Raw genomic sequence first — 17892 nt, 5'->3', positions numbered from 1 at the left:
TGAGTGAAGCAGGCAGGGTGGCCGCTGGAAAGGCAGTGCTCCATCTAAAGGGAGTAGCTGCTACCCTGCTCCAGCCATCGTTTGGTGGGGGAGAAGGCAGGTGGGCGAATCTTGGCTCAGTATTGCCAGAGCTTCCTGCTTTTTAGAGAAGCCTAAGTCTTCATATTTGCCTGAAATCTCACAGGCTTTAAGTATTGGCAAATAATTAATTCAGTGTTCTGGAACCAGCCTCTGCTAAGGTTCTAACCAGTTTTGTCACTTCCTGGTATCCATTCCAAAAGTCTCTTTTAATTTTAATCAACCTCATTGAGGTATAATTTACCTGCAGTAAAATGTTCCTATTTTAAGTGTACAGATCCATGAGTTTTGACAAATAGATGCATACATGTAATCACCACAATAATCAAGGTATAGAATGTTTCCATCATCCCAGAAAGTTCCCTGGGGTCCCTTCCCAATCAATCTTCACCTCTGCCTCCACCACAGCCCTAGACAACTACAGGCCACTCTTGCTTTATTGTTCTTCATTTTATTGCACTTTGCAGACATTTTTATACACTGAAGGTTTGTGGTAACCCTGCATCAAGCAAGTCTGTCGGTACCATTTTTCCAGCAGCATTTGATCAATTCATGCCTCTGTGTTGCATGTCATATTGTAATTCTCACAGTATTTCAAACCCTCCACCAGCAAAAAGATTATGACTTACTGAAGGCTCAGATAATGGTTAGCATTTTTAAGCAATAATGTATTTTAAAATTAAGGTGTAAACATTGTTTTTTTAGACATAATGCTATTTCATCCTTAATAGACTATAGTGTAATGTTAACATAACTCTTATATGCACTGGGAAATCAAAAAATTCATGGGACCAAAAAATTATTGCTATATTTGCTTTATTGTGGTGGTCTGGAATCAAACCCACAGTATCTCTGAGTTATGCCTGTATTGATCTGCTTTCTGTCAGTACAGATCGACTCTTCTAGAATTTTATATAAATATTTATATAAGTATTTACTCTTTGTGTCTGGCGTCTTTCACATAGCACAGTGTTTTAAAATCCTTTTGAATTTTGTGAGGCTTGTTTTATGGCCCAGAATATGGTAAACCTATCATAGGCCCTAGAAAATAATATGTATACTACATTGTTGGATGTAATGTTCTAGAAATATCAATTTGGTCAAGGGGGTTCCTAGTGTTGTTCAGATCCTCTCTGTCTTTACTGATTGTTTTGACTGTTTATTCCATCAGTTATTGAGAGAGAAGTGTTAAAACCTCCAACCAAGATTGTGGAATTGTTTACTTCTCCCTTTCATTCTGTCAATTTTGCTTCACGTATTTAAAGTTCTTCCATTTATGAATATTTGTCTACCTAATGAGTTGACTGTTTCATTACTTTAAAAGCCTCCATTTTGCTCTGATAATATTCCTGGTCTTCAGGTCTATTTTATCTAATGTTCATAGGGCCAGCTCCTGCTTCTTGGGCTTACTATTTGCATCCATTGACTTTTAACCCACCTGGGTCCTCTCTGTTTAAAGCTTGTCTCCTATAGACAGCATATAGTTGAGTTGTCCTCTTTTACTCACCCCCCCAAATCTCTGCCATTTAACTGTAGTGTTCAGTTCATTAACAATTAATGTAGTTAATGATGTGGCTGGATTTAGAGCTACTATTTTATCATTTCTCTTCTGTTTGTTTCTCTTAAGTTTTTTAGTTGTTTTGCAGTTTCTCTATTCCTTGTTTTTGTCTTTTAAAGAATTATTTGAATATTTTAAAGGTTCCATTTCAGCTTATCTATTGGCTTTTTAGTTCCATTTCTTTGCATTATTTTGCATTATTTGCTCTAGAGATTATAATGACTTCCTCAGCTTTGCTTAACAGTCTATTTAGAGTTAAGTTTGTACCACTTTACAAAATACGCAGAAAAAAATCTTGCAATCATATAGATTCATTTATCACAAAACCTTATCCCTTATAGCAAAGTTGCCATTTGAAAATCTATATACACCTACATACATTATAGACTCTACAAGACAATGTTACAGTTTTTTTTTCAAGCAGCCTTGTGTATTTTAAAGAAATTAGGAAGAAAAAATAGACTTTAGTAATATTTACCCAGAATTTTACCATTTCTGATGTTCCTCATTCCTTTTGAAAGATTTGAGCTTCCATGTACTACCATTTCCCTTCAGACTGAGCAATTTCCTTTAGTTTAGGTCTGCAGGTGATTAATTCTCTTAGTTTCCTTTTATTTGGAAATTCTTTGCATTAGTTCATTTCCACCGTCCTTCAGGTCCCGTCTCACCTCCTCCACGCAGCCTTCCTGGGCTCCCAAAACACAGGAGGCCCTCTTCACACTTTATTGGTGTTGGAGGACATGTCTTTAACGTAGAGCCGTATTGTAGGAGGCTAATAAGCCCAAAGGCCATCCACAGAATTGAATGTTTGGTGGACGACCAGTCCTCTTTCATCCATCCTTCCCTTTCTCCTTCCCCTCTCTCTTTTCAGATCCCATTTCTTCTCAGAGGGAGAGAACCAAAAGAGGGCAAGAAGCAGCCTGCAGAAGCTGACCGGGGAGACCCCCTTCTTGACCCGGGTCCCCCCTCCAGCAGTGCGCACTCCCCCCTCCCCTCCCGTGAGCTCCTAGTTTTGCTACCCGGAACATCACAGCCACCGACAAGAGTTGTCAGAGCCCTGAAGACACTCCTTTTACTGCCGTGCCCATTACATTCTGGGCTGATGGAGAGTGGGGACTTTGTGTTGTGGACCTGGGTTCTAAATCACCACCTCCCTCCCGGGGGGGCTAGGCTGGTGGTCTCTGTTTGGGTCCCTTCACGCCGGGTGCCTTGTCCAGACTGCACAGCCGGCAGACCCGTCGTGGGAAGGGAGTGGGGCTCAAAGAGCGGGCGCCGAGATTATTCATGGAGGGGGGTGTCTGTTTGGGCAAATTCGGTGGCAGTGGGATCTAGTGTGACAAAGAATCCTGGTCCACCCTTCAGGGACCCACATTCCAACTCTGCCTCTGACTCCATCTCACCGGAGACATTTGTGGGGTCCCTTCCTCTTCCAGCCTCAGGTTTCCATTCTGTGCAGCAAGAGGTCAGCTTGTTCCAAGTTTTCTGAGGTTTTTTTTATGGTCTGAGACTGTATCCCTTCCCTTTACCTCCTCAGCCAGCACTGCATCTGCCTCTACCGCCAGGAGAAGTCTGGCTCTCTGTGGAACGGAGTTCCCCAGGAAAGAATCTGAGGGGTTTTTAAGGAGGCCCGCTTTTTCTCATCTCGGTTTTCCTGGTTTTGCTCTCTCATGGCGAGTCCAGGGCTCCCCAGTGCCAGGTGCAGCGGAGAAGAGTTTTAGCCATGGCATCAGTGGATCTGCATTCGAATCCTGGCTGTGTGTCCTTGATCAAGTTACAGAATCTCTCTGTAAGTTACAGTTTTCTCACCTATACAGTGGAGATAATAGTATTGATTGCACTGGATTATTTGGAGGATTAAATGCAATAAGGCAGGTCAAGTCCTAACACAGTGCCTGGCACGTAGTAAGCCTACAACGAATGTCATCATCATCATCATCATCACTATTTACCACCTCCTCTCTTACTCCAGGGAAAGGGAGCCCCCCAGAGTCTGAGGGGGCAGCTTGGTATGGCTTGAGCCCTCGGTATGCACGTCTGAGGAGGGCTCTCCAACTAGAAGACCTCCAGCTTCCATGCACAAGTCATCCAGCAGGCCTTGTGCCAGGACCCCAGTCACTCGCCAGTGTCCACACTTGTGGGCTGTTGTGAGGATAAAAGAGCTCCCCCTGCACAGCACTTGGCCCAGTGCCTGCCCACAGTCCTCGGCGAATTGTAGCCAATAGGACTGTAGTCACTGCCACTAGGGTCAGCCACGTCTGAGGCTGTACTACAGCGTGATGAGCTGCAGAGTCAGAAGATGTGAGCAGGGACCGCCTGGGGACCTTGCTCAGGCACTCTGATCCTCGTTTTTCTCATCTGTATAATGATGGGATTAGTACCACTCCCTGCACAGGGTTGTTAGGGGGATCACATGATCATAACACAGGAATGACAATTGCACGAGCCGTAATCCGGGCCATATTTTGTGTCCCACAAGCTCTCCTCTTTTTTTGAGGGCCTCTGTCCTGTCCGCATGCCAATGTGGCAGAGGGAAAGAGCCTGACACCCGTTCTTTCTCTGCCTCTTGTCCCAAGAGCCTTCAGCTCCAGGCCGCACTTGGCCCCATATTGAGTCAACCAGCAGCCAAGTGACAGGAAAACTCACAAGGAAGGGACACACACGTAGCTTTTTTTTTTTTAATTAAAAAGAACATAAGAAAACAAAAAATACTTCCCAGGGTATGCTGTGATGCAACATCACAGGCATGTAAAGTACATACAAAACAAGAAAAAGATCCCAGGAGCAGCACGCATGGACCCCTCTGGGGCGGTCTGCAGCCCCTCCCGGGCTATAAAAAAGGAAGCACTTTTTCAGCCTTGTTTCTCTTGGCAGACTCAGCCACCTCCAGCTCACTGGTCCATGACGTGCACACAGGAAGCTGGGCTTTACAAGATTTTGTCAGTGGGCAGTGAGGGGGTGGGGGCGGTTTGGGGTGCACACCGCTCCTCTCCCTGCTCTGCTCATGGTCTGCGGGGCTGGGGAAGCAACATCCCCCTGTGGGGAGAGGCTGGACGCATCGTCCTGCTGGGGCACGGATCTGGGCTTCCCCCTTGAGTAGTAGCAAAAGGAGTGTCGGCAGGTAAGTTGGGGGCCATAGAATGAGGACTTGGACCAAGATGAGATGTGCCTAGGGCTGGTACTAAATTTGATGGATGGCCAGAAGGCAGTGGGGAGATTTGCATATGCTTGCCATCATCAGCTCTCCACACTGACCTTCCTTGGCTGCTCAACCAATTCCTGCATCCCTGCCTTCATTGGCCCAAACTTTGGGAGTCATAGAGACCTGGACTTGACTCCTGGCTCTGCCGCTTCCTAGTTTGTCTGACCTTGGGAAAGTTACTTAACTTCCTCAAGCCTCAGTTTTCTCATCTGTTAAATGGGGAGGTTTATATGACCCTCACAAGGTGGCTGTAGATAGAAAGTACGATCATGCCTTCAAAGAGCTTAGTACAGCACCCAGCACATAGGTAAGTGCTCAATAAATGGCCAAGTGGATTACTGTCATGCAGGCACCAGTGTTTCTACTGCAAAGCTGGTTGTGGGTCTGTGGATGGATATGTGATAAACACAAGGTTTACACAATGTTCTAGAAAAACGATGAATTCCTCTGAGCCTCCTGTGTATGTCTGGGCAGTTTGGAGGTCTTGGACCACTTGGACGCTGACATGGAGGACCCCGAGCGTGTCCACCTGGCTCGGGAGCTGTTGTGTTTCTAGACCTCGGTGCCCTCCCTGGGGTAGAGGACGCTGTTTGTGTTGACGCTGTTGTAGAAGTGAGGACTGAACTGGTTGAGGACGGAGCCTCCGTAGCCCAGAGCATTGCTGGGCGTGGGGCTGGCCCACTCACCCCCGCCCGCGTGGCCACTGATGTTGGTGAGTGGGGTGTAGGAGGTGAAGTTCAGCAAGTTCTGCCCCACCTTGTCAGCGGGCTCCGGGCTCAGTCCCGGCGTGGCCACAGGGCGGCCCATGGGGCTTGACCCACTCACATAGGCTGACATGGTGGAGAGGAAGCTGTTGAGGCACGGGGTTCCCGGCGGGGGCGGCGAGGGCTGCTTCTCCGGGGAGCTGGTGGTACCCGGCGAAGCACCATCCAAGATGTCCTGGGCCTCTGCGGTCTTGGGGCTGCCTGCCAGGAGACTGGGCTCCGTTTTCTCCGAGGCCAAGGAGCCCGTGCTGGAGGAAACATCCGATTTTCTCTTCCTCTTCCTGCGGAAATTTCCATTGTCGAACATCTTCTCACAGTTGGGGTCCAGGGTCCAGTAATTCCCTTTGCCTGGCACAAAAGCAGGAGAAGGTCAGCAGAGAGACGGATCCAGTGCTTTGCTTCTGCTGCTTCTTATTGTCATAAACTAAAATCGAAGGTAACAAATGCAGAAAGGCAGAGAACAAAACAGGAATTCCACAACCCCCACTCCGCAAGGCCACAGCACACGGATCTTTATTTAAGCACCCACCTCACACCAAGGCACCCTGGGAGCACAAAGCAAGAGAGGCCTAAGCCATGAAGGAGTTTACAGTGTGGTCTCTTTAAGAAGTTCAAGTACTGGGGAAAGGTGAGGGTGGGGCTTCTTCCATTGCTGATGTGAAAGAAAACTCAGGGAGAAATTCAGGGCTCCCTGAAAGTCTCGGGGGTGAACTCCAAGGATGGACTTGAGTCCCCGTTTCGGACTGAGGGACTTTGGGTGAGCCTCAGTTTCCTAGCATGAGAAGTGGGCCCTTTGGACCCCGTCCCTTCTTCCTCAGGCTGGCTGTGAGAGAGGGCTAATGCTAGATGTGTAAAAGGGGCTTTGTAACCAGGAAGGACAATCTGAACCCTGCCTAACTGCGTCTCTCGGCCTGAGGCTGAGGCCAGTCTTTGGATGGGATGCTCACCCTCTTCTGGGGGACAAACAGTCCTGCCCTCACAAGCCTCAAAGAGGGTGGAGGTGGGGTTCCTCTGAGAGGTACCCTGGATTCCTATGTTGGGACAAGAGTGGACTTTAATTCTGGGAAATGGACACACGAGTATTTAATATATTACTCTGTGTACGTCTCTAAATTTTAGAAATTGCTCATTAAAAAGTTCACACTGTGGTGTTAGTCATCTCTGTTCAGATTCATTCTCCGTCACTGTCACATCATTCTGTGTCACCCGAGGCAGGCTGCTTCACCTCCAGGTGTTATTTTCCTCATCTGTAAAATGGGTTTCATAGGAGCCACCCCGCAGGGCTGGATTAAAGGAGACGATGTAACTAGGGCAGGCAGCATAATGTGGCCCTTACTGGTTGTTTCACAAACACCAGTCCCTTCCCATCAGGCCTAGGATACACGTGCCTTTATCTAGTCCAAGCACTCATTACCCATCCCCTGCCGGCAAAGGACTTTCTACATGCTGGATTCTGGGGATTCAGGTTAATTGTCACAATCACTGCAGTCCATCGAGCACTCGTTAGCACCACACACCTCACATACATCATCTCATGACCCCGCCACCCACAAGCCTGCAAAGGAGCCACTCTTACATTCCTATTTTTCAGATGGGGAAACTGAGGCTCACAGGTCACTGACTGGTCAGCGGCACGGCCAGGATCCAAACCCAAATCTGCCTCCAGGGTCCATGTTTACAGATGACTCCCTTTGGCCCCCAGTCTCGGGGGGCACAGCCATATTCAGGACTTTCTAGAACGGGGTGTCGGGAGGACTGAGCCTTCCTCGGGGGCACGAGCCTGCAGACCCCTTACCTGGGTCGTCCTCGTCGCGGGGCACCTTCTTGAAGCAGTCGTTGAGAGACAGGTTGTGGCGGATGGAGTTCTGCCAGCCGGCCTTGCTCTTGTTGTAGAAGGGGAAGTTGTCGGCCACATACTGGTAGATCTGGCTGAGGGTGAGGCGCCTGTCAGGCGCCCCGTGGATGGCCATGGCGATGAGCGCCGAGTAGGAGTAGGGGGGCCGCACCAGCTTCATCAGCTCCTCCTGCGAGGGGATAGGCAGCCAGCCCAGGTCGCCGCCCCCCAGCCCGGACACGCCGGGCAGCAGCTGCCTCTGCACCCCGTAGGCCTGGGGCAGGAAGGGGCTGCCGCTGGCGCCCGGCAGGTAAGGCGGCGGGGTCATGGCCGGCCCGTTGAGCCAGAGGTAGGGGTTGGGGGTGGCCCCGTACTCGCCGCCGCCCTCGAAGGAGGGGGGCCGCTGAGGGCTGGGCACGCCCTGGGGGTGGAAGAAGTTCTCGTAGTAGAGGTTCATCTCGGGGGGCTCCTGGCCGATGCTGGGGAACTGGGGGCTGCAGCGGGGCGGGGAGGGCGCTGGGAGGTCGAAGGAGCTCATGCTGGGGCCGGGCTCGGCCGGAGCCACCTGCCTGGCACCTGCGCAGGGGAGCTGGCCCTGACAGGTGCTCAGCAGGCCCGGCCTCCCACTTATACCCCAGGGCTCGGCTGGCGGCCCCACCCAGGGGCGGCCACCTGCTGCAGACCTGCCCCTCCCTCCTTCGACTGCCACCCATGTCACCGGAGGGGCACTTCCCTGCCGGCCATGGCCACGGCAGGGCCCGTAAGGACACGCTCGGCCAGCTTCCTCGCGGATATTAACAAGGACAAGGGCGCCTGTCTTCTCCTCCTCTGCTTTTCCTTTCCTCCCTCCTCACTGTCTCCCCTCTTTCTCCTCAGCACGTTCCCCCGTTCCTCCTTCATTCTGTCTCAGCTTGCCTTTCCCCTTTCTCTCCTTCTGAGTCTTCTACCCTCTCACTTTCCTCCTCTCTCCTCCCATCCTCTCTGCATCTCACTCTTGCTTTCTTCCCTTCTCTCTATGCACTGAGCTGTTTGCGACTCCCTCCTTACAGTCTCTCTGTCTCTCCCTGAGCTTGTTTCCAGATCTTTCTACCTCTTTCTCCTCTCACTCACGTCCTCACTACCTCTGCTTCTCTCCCTCTTCCTTTCACTCTTGGTCTCTCTCTCTCTGTCTCACATCATCTCTGTGTCTCTTCCCCAGCCCCTCTGTCTCCCTCTTCTTTCTCACCCTGACACCTCACCCAGATTGGAGGGGACACTTTATGAGAAGCCACGTTTTTGGGTCTTTTGAAGTGAAGACACGTCTTCTGGAGTTTCCAGGAGAGAAGCTGGTCCTGGAGAATCAGAAGCACCTCTGGTCAGTTTCAAAAGGACAGCCAGTTATAGGCGATCTCCCTACACACACACACACACACTCACACACACACACTGCAGGCAGGCAGAGAAAGGCCTGGGGATTCTCCCAAAGGGGCAGTGGAGCTCCTAAAAATAACAACAAAAGGCAGAGGATGCGAATGGGACTCCCCGGGGAAAATGAGAGAGAACTTGTACCCTCCAGGTTTCTTTCCGGCCGCAGGGACACAGCGGGCTCTGGTTCCTTATCTGATCACAGCCCCTTCATGTTTCAGCTTGCAGAGTCCCCCAGGGGCCCAGGAGCTGAGCCCACCACAGCCCATTCCCCTCACCCCATCTCTGCCCCAGGCTCCAGAAGCAGGTGCCCCAGCCCAGTCCGGCTTCTCTCTGCCTGTGGCCGGTCCGTCCCCTCCCTGGGCTCTGTTCTCCATCTGTGGGCTTGGAGATGACTTATCCCAGCCACCCCTCCATCCCAGGGCAGGCCCTCAGCTTGCGGAGCGGGTGGGTCCCCTTTCTCAGAGGGCAGGCAGCTGCCCCTGAGCAGGTTTTAGCAGCAGCTGGAGACTTCTCTTCGGGATCAGCAGATTGGAGAAAAGTTTGAGCCAGCCTCTCTGGTCACCACCTCCCTCTGGCCCTCCTGCCTCTACTTCCTTCTTCCTCCCCATTCAACTTCCTCTCACCTCCTCCGGACCTCATGTGTCTTCAAGGCCGAAGAAGGAGGTTGCTTTCTGTCCCAGCTGGAGGAGGTGCTTCCCAGGAATCCTTCCCTGCTTGTGTCTCTGTTCTCCTCCACATCAGGTACACGTGGAAAACCTAAATGCCATCAAATGGATCTCATTAACAGCGTCTTGGTGCCCAGAGGATGGGTTCGGGCACCTCGGTGGGAGGTGTCCTCCCAGGCCCTGAGGAACCCCCTGTCCTCACCATAGAACAAGCGAATGAAAAGTGGCTCAGAAAGGGCATGATTGCCCAGGTGAGGCTTGGGGTCAGCACCCTTTGCACTTTCTTTCCGAAGAGCAAAGTGAAAGAGGCTGCATTTTCGTTTAGAGTTTTTCTACCAGGCCTGACTTGCTGAGGGCAGGGCCCTGACTTTTCAAAGGACAGTCACACTGGAGCTCACCAGTACAGACCCAAAGCCTGACAATGAACCTGGCAATGTCAGTTTTGATCATTTATCCTGCAGAATTAAACAGAGCAAGAATTAGCTACAGGGGTATCCACCATAGCGTTATCTATAGCTGTAACAAACTATAACTCACCTGAATGTCCAACCATAGGGGACTGGTTTAAAAAAAAAAATTAGTATCATTCAAACGATGAAATATTATGCAGCTATGAAAAACAGATTGTAGAATATTTAGTGATATGAACAAATATTGTGTTCTAATAATATTTGAAGAAACAGGCTGCAAAATAGCATGATTTTTTTGGTAAAAATACATATTCACACATGTATGTGAACTATGTAAATATAAATATAAAACTGTCGATTATTATTTCAAGATAGGGAATTAGATGTTATTTTGTTGTTGCTTTCTGTAGTTCCTGATTTAAATGATTAGAGAAAGGCAAGCACACATGTGATTTGCTTTGGGGGTTAAATATAAAAGGCCAGCAAGAGGCACTGTAGAAGAGATACAGCAGACACAGGCCCTGAGATCAGGAGGACCTGGGTTCAAAGCCCAGCTTTGCCGCTGAACAACTGTGCAAGCTTGACGAGTGATTTAACTTTTCTTGGCCTCAGTTTTTTCAGGTGAAAATGGAAATAATGCTATGAATTCTGTGGATGCTGTGAGCATTCAATGACATAATCAATGTAAGTCATTTAACATGGTGGTTAGAGACACCCTCAAATTTTAGTTATTATATAGAAGAGTCAGTATACATTTGATACATACAGTTCATCACTGAGTTTGCTACCTTTCCAGTTAATTGTTTTTTTCAGTGGCATGTGGGCAGGGGGATGGTGTGGCAGGTGGGGATTTACAATGAAGGAACAAAGGGAGGAATACTTAGTGCAGACACCAACTGTACAGCTGGACCCTGCCATCTGCAGGTGAGGGTCAGAGGGGCCCCGAGTCACATGACAAATTCACGGCTGGGCTGGGTTTGGACCCCGTCTCCCGACCCCTTGTTCTGCCCTTTGCCTATTGCCGGGGTCTCCTTCCTTAGAGGTGTTTTTGAGGAATACTCACCTAACCCTCCCATCGCACCTGGGCCCTGGTTCCTTCCCCTGGAGATCAGAGGGAGTCCAGCCTGTCAGGAGGCCTTGCCCACACAGAGGCTCTGGCCCAGCAGTCCAGTGGCCGGGGATCCCAGCCTCTCATGCCCTCCCCACACCTCGCAACTGGGCCAGGCCTTCAGGCCAGGGGTGCCCAACTCATCCCCAGAGTCCTCATTCCTGATTTCAGGAGCACTGCTGCAGCCCTTGGGGTGGGTAACAGGAGCTGCCTGTCCTACCCCAGGGGAGGTTTGGGGGCTATATCCTGGAAGCCCCCCTGATCCATCCCAGGGCCTCTGGGAAAAGAGTCAAGTGTCTCTATAAACTAGGGTCCTTTTAGAGATGAAATTATTTTAGCCTTTTTTGAGATTTCCCAGAGGTGGAAATCCAAGCCTGAGAAGGGATGGCCTGCCCAGCTTCAGGGGAAATAAAAGGTTGGACAGGTGGGGCCTGAGCCAGCCAGAGATACGGGGCAGCAGTTTGCATATTGCAGTCCAGAGGGAGGACTTCTTGAATGAGAAAAGACCATATATTCTGAGCCCCAGATTAAGATGTTTGGGACAAGGCAATAGAACATGAAAAACACGCACTCTGGGGCTGGGTGGAGCTGGGTTCAAATCCTTCCTTTGCTGTTTGGTAGCTGTATGATCTTGGCCATGTTTCTTGACCTCACAAAGCCTCAGTTTGCTTATCTCTTAAATGGAGCTGCAAATAGAACCTGTCTCGTGTGCATTTTGCATGAAAAATGATGTGATAAGTATCAGGTGTAGAGCCCAGGATGTGGCAGACACTGCTGATGAGGAGGAGGGTGATTGTTGAATGCCTGGGTACCAGAGGACGGATATTGACAGGGAGGCTTGGGCAGGAGGCCCAGCATCTATCCTCCTCCACACAGTGTTTTTGCTCTCACCTTGGGACAATCTCGCCAGTTGGGGGCAATGCCGGGGGAGGAGGGAAGGCTTTGCCACTCTTCTGGAGCATGTGCCCAGCAGTCGGCCATAGGCACTGGAGCCCATATGGCTCTAGGAGTCCACACAGGCTCAAGGCCTGCAGAAAGGGTGAATGTGCACAGGCCCCACCCCCCAGGGCCACCACCTCTGATCTTGACTTTCATGGGTTGGAGGACTGTGTAAAGAAACAGGCCGAGGAGGATGAATAACCAGAGGCCAAGGAGGCAGGTGGGGTCCGAACTGGCTGCTGCTGCATCACAGGGCAGGGCAGGGAGCAGGAAGCTCAAGCTCCGGAGCCAAACTTCTGGGTCTCAGTCCTGACTCTACTCCTTGGTAAGGTAATACCTCAGATAGCAATCAACAGTCCTGGGCCTCAGTTTCCTCATCTGTAAAATGGGGAAAGGCAACTCCCTCCCAGTGTTGCTCTGAGGACTAAGTGCCAGGCACGTACATAGCACGTGCTCTGTGAATGTGAGCGCTTGTCAGGGGCTGGGAGCCTGAGGGCGAGGGGAGAGGCCTCTGGGGAGAGGTCCGCCAGCTGGGGCTGCACGTCCCCGAGCTTGTGCACTTACCTGCCTTCCCTGGATTCCCCTTTTGTAAGCTTGGCTCCTCGGGCTCTGTTCCTTAGTACACATGAGACACAATAGCTCCTGAGTTGCAAGGTTTCTGGAAGCCTGACAGGGTGAGGATTGGTTGGGATGGGGAATGAAGGGATCTGGAACTAGTTGGCTTCTAGCCTAAACTATCTGTGCCACAGTTTCCTTATCTGTAAAATGGTGACAAGAGATCGGTTCTCTGCGAAAGGCAATGAGCTGTTACCTGGGCCTCCTGTCCTGCCAGGGTAGCAGTGTTCACCAGCGCTGTCTCAGTGTACTCTGGGGGCTTGCCATGGGGTTGGCTTCTCTGTCCCCAAGTGCGGGCTTCTAGGAGTCTGGCCCAGGCTTTAACCAGGCTGGAGCTGATCCTGGTCCCCTCTCTGCCGCTTCGGTTTCTGGGTGATTTTGAGGCTGAAGAAACATAGGCCAACACTGCTCTCTGGTGGCCAACTCTTTAAAGGCAAGGAGCAGAGTGCAGAGACTGGGTGACATCTCTGGTCAATGGCCCAGGGTTTTTGAGCCCCTTTAATAAAGAGAAGGGTTCCCAGGACCAGCAGCAGCTTCAAGGAGGAAACCTGCCCCCTGGAGAAAAACACCTTAACGCCACTGTGATGGAAATAGTGGGAACTGGGTTGGCAATGGGGCAAAATGCCTTAGAAGGCGGCCAAGGGGGCAGTGGGACTGGTCTGGATTCAAATTTGGCTCCTCCAGTTATATTTTCTGAGCGCCTTGTTGTTTAATCTCTGAACCTCTGTTTGCTCATATGGAAAATGAGGTTAACCAGGGTCACCTGCCTCAAAGGACTGTTGCAAGAACTGAATGAGACAATACAGGAAATGCCTCTAAAGCGATGCTTGGCAATAGCTCATTCCTTCACTTATTCAGAAAATGCTCATCGAGTCTCTCCACGGCAGTAGTTCTGGGCGTGTGTGTGCAGGACACTGTCCGAGTCACACAGTGTTGAGGCTCACACCCCTTCTCATTTTGCCATCTTTGTGCAGTGCCTGTAGCTTTGATTTACTTATAATTTTTTAATCGGTTCTCACATTTCTTTTCCTTTGTTGTTTTTTTTTTTAATGAATTTATTTTAAAGATAAATTCCATACGATGTCTGGGAATGGATCATCAGAATCAGTATCAGTATCATTTGCCATAAATAAAATAGGGAGAATGAGCATTTATTTAGAGCTTACACCATGCTGGGCACAGCCTGGATCCTTGTTATCTCATCCAGTCCTCACAGCAATTATAGGAGGTACTATAATTATCACCATTTCATAGATGAGGAAACTGAGGCAGCACCGGCCTGAGCTTGCTCACTCTTTGCTAGGATGTGAGATCAGCCAAGTGTCAGAGAGGTGATGAAACACACCAGCCAAGGACTTTCTCCTTGGAGAAGGCAAAAGCACTGAAGAGAATTGAAAAGGGAGCGATTTTTCTCATCATGTGTGTGACAGACAGAATAATGACCCCTCCCCAAGAAGTTCACTTCCAAATCCCCAGAATCTGTGAATTTGTCATCTTCCAAGGTAAAAGGGAGTTTGCAGAAGTGATTAAGTAAAGACCAGATAGAGTGATTATCCTGCATTATCCAGGTGGGCCCAGTGTCATCAGAACTGTCCTTCTAAGAGGGACACAGGGGAGACTTAATAACAGAGGGGGAGACGTAAAAATGGAAGCAGAGATTGGAGCGACGTGGCCACAAGCCAGGTGGCTGAATGCCTTGCCACCTTTAGAAGTTGGAAGAGACAAGGAAATGGTCCAGTGGAATCTCCAGAAGGAACCAGCCATGCTGTCATCTTGATTTTCACCCCAAAGACTAATTTAGGACTTCTGACCTCAAGAACAGTAGCAGATAAGTTTGTGTTGTTTTAAGCCACTAAGCTTGTGATAATTTGTGACACTAGCAATAGGAGGCTAATGTAATTGGAGTCCATGTTATGTGAAGCTGTGACCGTGTCCACTGAAGACCCCTCCTATACCACCAGTGGCCTTTGTGCTGCACCTAGAGAAACAGCCTGCTCAACAAGAAGTTTCCCTCCCTCTCTGTCCCTCCCCCTCCCGCCCCTTCCCCTGTCTCTGGGTAAAGAACACTGGTTAGAGGCAGTCGCTCTAGCTGGGCTTGGTCACTTATTCCTTTTTTCACTCTGGGACTTGGTGGGCTGTGTTGGCCCCTCTGGGCCTCAGTTTCCTCATCTAGCAAATGGGAAGCAAAGCTGTGTGGATTTCAAGGTCCTGCCCAGCAAGTCTCATATATAGGACCCACCTACGGAACTGATCAAAACCACTCTCCCGGGCCTGTGCCCCAGAGATTCTGACTTGTGAGGCCCAGGTGGGGCTGGGCATAGTGCTTTTAGGGAGCCCCAGTGCACACCCAGCTTAGAGAGCAAGTGATCTGGGGATCCAGGCTGTGTCCCCAGTGTTATCCCTTGGAAACATGCTGCTCAACAGCCTGCTCCTCGGACCCCAAAGCGTAAAGTCCCTGCTCTGCCATTTCCAAGCTGTGTGACCCAGGACAAATGCCTGTGCCTCTCTGGACCTGTTTCCTCACTGTAAATTGGAACTAATAATTGTCTATGCTTCAGAGGGTGGTTGTGAGGATTCAACAGTTACTAAAGTGCAAATTGCCAAGAGCAGTGGCTGGCACGTAGTAGGTACTCATGTGTGTTGCCCACCATGGCATTCAAGACCCTGCACACACCTGTCCGACCTCTCCCGTCCCATGCACCCCACCCCTTCTCTGAGCCTCCGCCTCGGGTTGTGGCCATGTGAGCTTCTCACAATTGCTCAGCACGTGCCTGCCTTTCCTCCTCTCCACCTGGACGACTCTGACTCACCTTCCCATCCTGCTGGGGAAGCCTTCCTCCCCTGCTGGGTCCCTCCGTACCTGGCACACTTTGCTTCACTGTGGGACCCGCAGCACCTTGAGGGCAGGGATGGTGCTTTCTCCAGGGCTTTGGACAGTCCTCATCACATTCGTGAGGGAGGAGAACGGGCTGTGAGCTCTCCTCTTTACTGTGGTTTGTACTGTAGAAATTGGGGCCGCAGTGGTGACTGCCCCATGTGTCCCTGTAAATCAGAAATGAGTTGATGCTTCTATGCCTGGCCCAGGGATCACCTGCTCTTACCTCTGTGTCTCACGGTCAGGGTCACTATGATTACCCAGGGCCCAGCTGGGTGGATCTTCATGTGACCTGCCCTAACGGCAAATCCTAAGATCCCTGGAAACCACACCTACTCATTTGTAAATGTGGTCATTTAACGCTGAAATTCAGGCAGCCACTGTTTATGAGAACCTAGTATTTTCCCAAGTGTTCACTGATTTAAACATTTAGATTTTTTTAATAACATTTAACACCAAATATGTTATTTGTGTTTAATTTTAAACTCCTTTTAAGATCTGTGTGCATTTTGGGAGTCTGCCAATGGGACATATTTTTCATAAAATCTACTTCCTTTCCCCCTAGTTTTATAAATAGTCAAAAATAACTGCATCCAACTCTCTTAAGAATTTTCTCATTGGAGTCATTAAGAGTTAAATCTAAGAAAAACAATATGGTTAATTGTGCTTATTATTATAAGAGTTTGGGTTAGTAGCCCTGATTATTATAAGGGTTATTTATTATAAACTTCTCAGTAAACAGAAGACATTAATATTTTATAAATAGCTATGGAAGTCTTTTGCATGGTACTTGCTCTGCGGGTTTGGTGAATATCAACTCTTGCCTTTTCTGTGCTCTGTCCTGACTCCTTTTGGGCAGGAGAAACCCACCCTAACCTCGCTGCCCTACCCCCTTCACAGGGGACGATTCCTTTACCCCCAACGCCTCTGTTCCTCACCTGACCCACTCTTTCTTCCAGAGTCCACCTCTGGCAAAATCCTATGAAGAGAAAAGTTAGCTTTGGGGCTGGTCCTTGCCTCTCCCGATACCCTCGTTATCACACCCTGAAACGTCTCTCATTCTGGGCCTCACCGCTCCAAAGATCTTCCTCTAAGCAGTATTTAAACTTCACCCATGGGACTTCCCTGACAGTCCAGAGGTTAAGACTTTGCCTTCCAATGCAGGGTGTGCGGGGTCAATCCCTGGTTGGGGAGCTAAGATTCCCACATGCCTTGGGGCCAAAAAAAAAAAAAAAACCCGAAACATAAAACAGAAGCAATATTGTAACAAATTCAATAAAAAGACTTTAAAAATGGTCCACATCAAAAAAAAATCTTTAAAATAAATAAATAAACAAATAAATAAATTTCACCCACCACTCACAGCACCAGCCGTGAAGCCATGAAGATGCCCTGGTGGGTCCAGCTCCTCAGCTCCCTGGGGACACTCCTTTGCGCACGTGCACTTCCTTGCCCCTTTGGAAAGTGAACTCAGCCAGATTCCGAGCCTCTGGGCGCTGTCTCCTCACCTTAGAGCATCCATGATGCAGCCAAAGCCCCAACTACCACCGAAACAGAACTCACTGGACTGTTGAGGAGAGAGTGGAAGCTGGACCGGGCAACAGGGCTGGGGCTTGGTGAGGGGCCGTGGTGGCTACACGAAGAGACTGGGGTGGACAAAGGCGACAGACAGCCCGTGCGTGAAGGCGTGCAAGAGGCAGCACAGAGTTAAAGCCAAGTTTCCTGTCCAGCTGCCAGTTTGATCCCAGCCTTTCCATGTATCACGTGTATGATCTTAGCTCACGTCGTGCCTCTGTGCCTCGGTGTCTTCATCTGGGAAATAATGTAAAGTATGAAACTGTTAACCCAAAATAAAGTAAACGAATATTTAAACAAACTGAAGTCGCAGAGAAGATTCTTGGGGGTGGCACGAACAAGGTGGGCGGATTTGCACTGGGATGGGCTGGAGCCAGGTTTCTTAACAACACTGGAGGCCCTGGGCCTGCCTGCCCTCCCGACCATCCCCAGGAGCAACCTGTCCAGTCCTGGGCCTTAGGGATTCAGCTGATGGAATTATGCAATGAGGCTTGCTTGAGTCACGGAATCGTTTTTATTGTCAGTAAGAAAGAGCAACACTTTGGAGATGATCAGCTAGGAAAAAGATGGGTTGGCTGTATTAAAAAATGTAAAGTACAAAACTGTTAACCAAAAATAAAATAAAAGAATATTTAAAAGCTTTTCTGTTAAGCTTAGAAAATGAAACAAAAATATAGCTCCTTATACCTAAGAAACTGGGCTATAAAAAGGTGTGCCCAGGATGCTGGGGAGAGCATACTGGGAGAAGGCATTCTTGATGGATCCTCGTGTGGCTAAGAATCCAGATGGGGCATCGTCACCCAGCACCTGGGTCACTGGCCCTGATGATACTGGGTCTGTCACCACTGACAGTTCTGGGGCCTAG

General features: G+C 49.7%; 1 protein-coding gene across 1 annotated transcript; it reads right to left on the bottom strand.

Moving 5' to 3' along the window:
• Window positions 1-4799: 4799 nt before the first annotated feature.
• On the bottom strand, window positions 4800-8023 carry FOXI1 (forkhead box I1). The gene is made up of 2 exons (XM_061188452.1): window positions 7395-8023; window positions 4800-5947 (listed from the first exon to the last, which is right to left on the bottom strand). The coding sequence occupies exons 1-2, from the start codon at window positions 7969-7971 to the stop codon at window positions 5388-5390; spliced, it is 1137 nt and encodes a 378-aa protein (XP_061044435.1). The 5' UTR covers window positions 7972-8023; the 3' UTR covers window positions 4800-5387.
• Between the last annotated feature and the right edge of the window lie 9869 nt (window positions 8024-17892).

Source organism: Eubalaena glacialis, chromosome 4 (genome assembly GCF_028564815.1).
Source record: "Eubalaena glacialis isolate mEubGla1 chromosome 4, mEubGla1.1.hap2.+ XY, whole genome shotgun sequence".
NCBI classification, from domain to species: domain Eukaryota; kingdom Metazoa; phylum Chordata; class Mammalia; order Artiodactyla; family Balaenidae; genus Eubalaena; species Eubalaena glacialis.
Note: the sequence above shows the minus strand (reverse complement) of the source record. Positions and strands in the feature narration are given on the sequence as shown.

Excerpts from the sequence above, each read along its gene's own strand:
- FOXI1 (XM_061188452.1), bottom strand. The coding sequence starts at position 7,971 with ATGAGCTCCTTCGACCTCCCAGCGCCCTCCCCGCCCCGCTGCAGCCCC. Across the intron at positions 5,948-7,394 it reads CCGCGACGAGGACGACCCAG|GCAAAGGGAATTACTGGACC; the intron begins GTAAGGGGTCTG and ends CTTTTGTGCCAG.